The 3,722-nt window shown below is 41.7% G+C and overlaps 1 protein-coding gene across 1 annotated transcript in view; it reads right to left on the bottom strand.

Annotated features, from left to right (window-relative positions):
* Positions 1-436: 436 nt before the first annotated feature.
* Positions 437-3,722, bottom strand: part of kcnh8 (potassium voltage-gated channel, subfamily H (eag-related), member 8) — a gene marked incomplete in the record, with an annotated part of 79,007 nt that continues 75,721 nt past the window's right edge. The window contains 1 exon segment of the mRNA XM_014011242.1: positions 437-2,359. Within this exon segment, the coding sequence (XP_013866696.1) occupies positions 1,769-2,359 (591 nt within the window).

Raw genomic sequence — 3,722 nt, 5'->3', positions numbered from 1 at the left:
AAAAATAAGTGTGACATAACCCTCATTGTGTCCTAAAATCTTAAAATATTGGTGCAATTTACAATATATTTTGTCTGGGTATTTCTTGTCACATTTAATCTTGATCATGTGATGAAATGGTTAACTAATAGCTGGGAGGTAAATATAAATGATAAAAAAGGACAGTTTTGTGAGAAACTGCAGCCGAGCTAAAGACGTCATTAATGAGAATGTTTTTCCTGCGTGGCATGGGATTTCAGCATTTTTTCTTATGTGTTGAAAAGAGAGAAAAATATAATTATAGATGRACCCAGATTTAAATGTCATTGCAGTTAGTATTTTTAAAGATGTACTCCTGTCTCCACAAATGTTTGGGAAAATAAAATTGTATTATTTCTAGAAAAAGCGTGTTTAAAAGAAGGATAATGCACRTTTCAGGGCATCAAAAATCACCACATAACAGTCGTATTTGCTTTTATTAGCATATCAGTTTATCTAATAAATATCAAAAGGCAAAGAAAAAAATGTTTACAGTACATTCCATTTGCAGAAAAGCAGAGAGTCAAACCTACAGGAGTTTATAAGATAAGAGCAGATCTGTTGGACGCGAGTCGTGACCTTTTCCTGGTTAAAGCTCATATTTGCTGACACCAGCAAACAGCGCTGCCGTGACTCTCTTTAATTGCATTATATATGGCCATTACATACTGCTTAAATCTGTCAGGTAAGAAAAAAAAATCCATTCTTAGTATTGATACATTCATAGAAATATAAAAGTGTCTTTTATCATTGTGCTTTTAAGGGGGAATATTGCCTTCACTTTGAGAAAATAGCTGGTAACCCTGGATCATCAGGGGAGAGAGCTTCAAATGTGGATGATGAACCAATATAGAATTGGTGAAATTTGCTCCAGGCCACTTGTTCCCTAAAAGAACCGGTGTTTAAACAAAGCTCAATTTGGAGAAATACTGTATGCGTCAGTAAATGCCATGTTCGGTGATTAAAACATCAAATTGTCCTTCCTTTAAATAGATAGAGAAATGGCAAGCTGGAACTCCATAGGGTGACATGCAGCATGTTAATGTGTGTCTACAGGCACTACTCGAAAGGCTTGGAAAGGCATGCAGAGAGAAAGAGGGGGTAGGAGGGAGTGGTTTGTGGAAAGGAACTCCGGGAAAAGATAAAAGGAGGGAGGGAAACTCCCTGTGCTCAGTGTGACAGGCGGCRTAACGTGCCCCACCACCACCATAAACAGTTTCCTCCATCCTTCACCCCCCCCTTTCCCTGTGGGCCAGCAGTAAAGAGCACAAAACATCCCATATCTTCAACTTGAACAAGTTGTTTCATGGTATCCACAGCATCCAACGTGGGCTGAGCGGACAAGGAAAGAAGAGTTAACAGGCAGAAGAAGGAGGTTGGAGGAAAACAGATCCAGAGAGCACAGCTCCCTTCTCTAATGCTTCGGCCATGTCCTTCATTAAGATCAAGTTCTTGTTCTATGAAAACCTCAAAGTGGAGGAGGCTAAAGGTAAGCCTTACCCAAACACCTATCACCATTAGGCTCCCAAACTGCCCCAAATGTCTACATGCTGTCWAGAAACTTGAAGTTTTGATAAAGCTAGTACACCTAAACCTTCTAGACTTGTTTTCATGCAGCTGGATTTTGAAAAGCGTGCCTTTAAAACAAACAGAAAGTTGCATCCCTAAATGCCTTCCAGTGATGTTGGGGAACTCAGCTGAGTCTGATCTTTCCCAGAATATAAGTCCAGGAGAATCTGCCAAAGGCCTGCTACAAACCCAGGGTTGGGTTGGRGTAGAGTCCTCCAAGGCCAGTTTGAGCAGAACATCCCGAGCTCCTGTGAGGGCCATCATCTCCCCCGTCCTGCGGAGGTGGACTGTGGACCCTTGGTGTGATGGTGCTAGAAGCTCCATCTTTGTCCCGTGAAAAATCAGGTGAGCTAAATGACGACAAAGGCATCAGAGGCTCTGAGACGACAGAAGGTGGCCGCGGTTGAAGCGCCGATATGTCGGGAGGCGGAGTTGCTCTGGGGACGGCRGGATACTGTAACTGGAGGCTGTGTGGTCTGTGTGTTAGCGAGTCCGCGTGGCAGATCGTGCCATGCTGCTGGGAGATTGTGAGGGAAGAAGAGGGCAAAGGCATGGGYGGGTCTGTCCAGATGGAGGCAGTCTTGGAGGGAGACGGAGACGAGTACGACTGAGGAGGGGTGCGGCAGTGCAGGTARGTGTGGTGAGCCGGGGAGTAATGTGTCGGACAGATCACTGCGGGCTGGGGCACTGATGGTAGGAGGGTCTCCATGAGCTGGACCATTCTCTTCATGACCTGCCCGAGGTCAGATACTTCTCTCCGGAGGGTGTTCACCTGCAGACACAAACACAAATCACTACAAGAACTTGCATGATGCAAATGTATGAACTATTATTATACTATTGATGAGCTATTGGCTAGTCTAAAGGTGCGGGTGGCATGCTGCTGTCTAGAAACAACTCTGCTCTCAAACGTTTTTGGCATTTATTGCAAATTCATAAAACTTTATGTTGCTGTAATATTTACAATAAATGGTTATTTGTGTGTATACTGTATATCAAAGGAATTAATAAGCACAAATAGCAGCAACAGTTAGCTGTGTTGCTTGGGCCAATCCCAGAAAAAAATCAATACGTCAGTAATATAAATCTTCATAAAACAGCATTTGCATGAAGCTACACCATTTTTGAGACAGGATTTGTTTTAGAGTGATGACAGTCACCCACTTCGGATGTTATCAGCCATTAAATGGATGTTATTAGCCGTTGTCAGGCCCAAAGAATGGCTTCAGACTGTGAGCTGGTTAGTAGGAGGCATAAAACCACTAAGGATTTTTATGTAATCTGGTTAGTATGAGGCATAAAGCCACTAAGGATTTTTATGTAATCTGGTTAGTATGAGGCATAAAGCCACTAAGGTTAATTTTAGAGAAAATGACATGGGCTACGATAAAGTAGACCAGACTCCGGCGGTAGCAGATTGTTGCATTCCAACATTATGTGGCACTGGTAACCCACTAGKGGGCTCTGTCGGGACAGTCTGAAGCCATTCTGTGGGACTGATGACTGCTAATAGCGTCCATTTAATGGACTGATAACATCTGAACCAGCTACGACAATCTGCTTTGAGCTTGATCTCGCTTGAACTAGCCGTTAGCTCATCAGTTGTCAGTTAATGTCTGGCACAATTCTATTTACTCTGATTTTTTCCACAGAACCCCAAATCAGAAAACCTGAACTCTGTCTTTAAAGGAGAAAAATAATCGGTGTTCCCTCCTAAAAGCTGAGCAAAGACAAAAGCTAAAAGAAAATAAAGCCTTTCCTTTTGAGGCTGTTTGGTAATACTTGTAGACAATTTTCTGGATAGCAGTTTTTTAATGGTAGTGGAGTCATTTATTTGTCCACTGCACAAAGGAATTACAGTGCTGACGATTATGTAACATAACGTTCTTGCTTTTTTGTTTTCCTTTTATGCCACAACTTCAATTTCTGCTGATGCGAATGGAAAATTCCTTCTGCTGCTTGAATAACAAAACATTTGCTGACTTTCATTGTGAAACGCAACTGCATGCTTGTCACAAGAGTCACCACAGACCATAGTTTGCAATCAAARGCTTAAAATAAAATCACACGTAAAACAAAATTTCTTTAAAAATATATATTTTTTGGTTGTTCTGTAACAACATTTACTGTTTTTA

The sequence above is a fragment of the Austrofundulus limnaeus genome, unplaced genomic scaffold (genome assembly GCF_001266775.1).
Source record: "Austrofundulus limnaeus strain Quisiro unplaced genomic scaffold, Austrofundulus_limnaeus-1.0 Scaffold78, whole genome shotgun sequence".
Classification (NCBI taxonomy): domain Eukaryota; kingdom Metazoa; phylum Chordata; class Actinopteri; order Cyprinodontiformes; family Rivulidae; genus Austrofundulus; species Austrofundulus limnaeus.
Note: the sequence above shows the minus strand (reverse complement) of the source record. Positions and strands in the feature narration are given on the sequence as shown.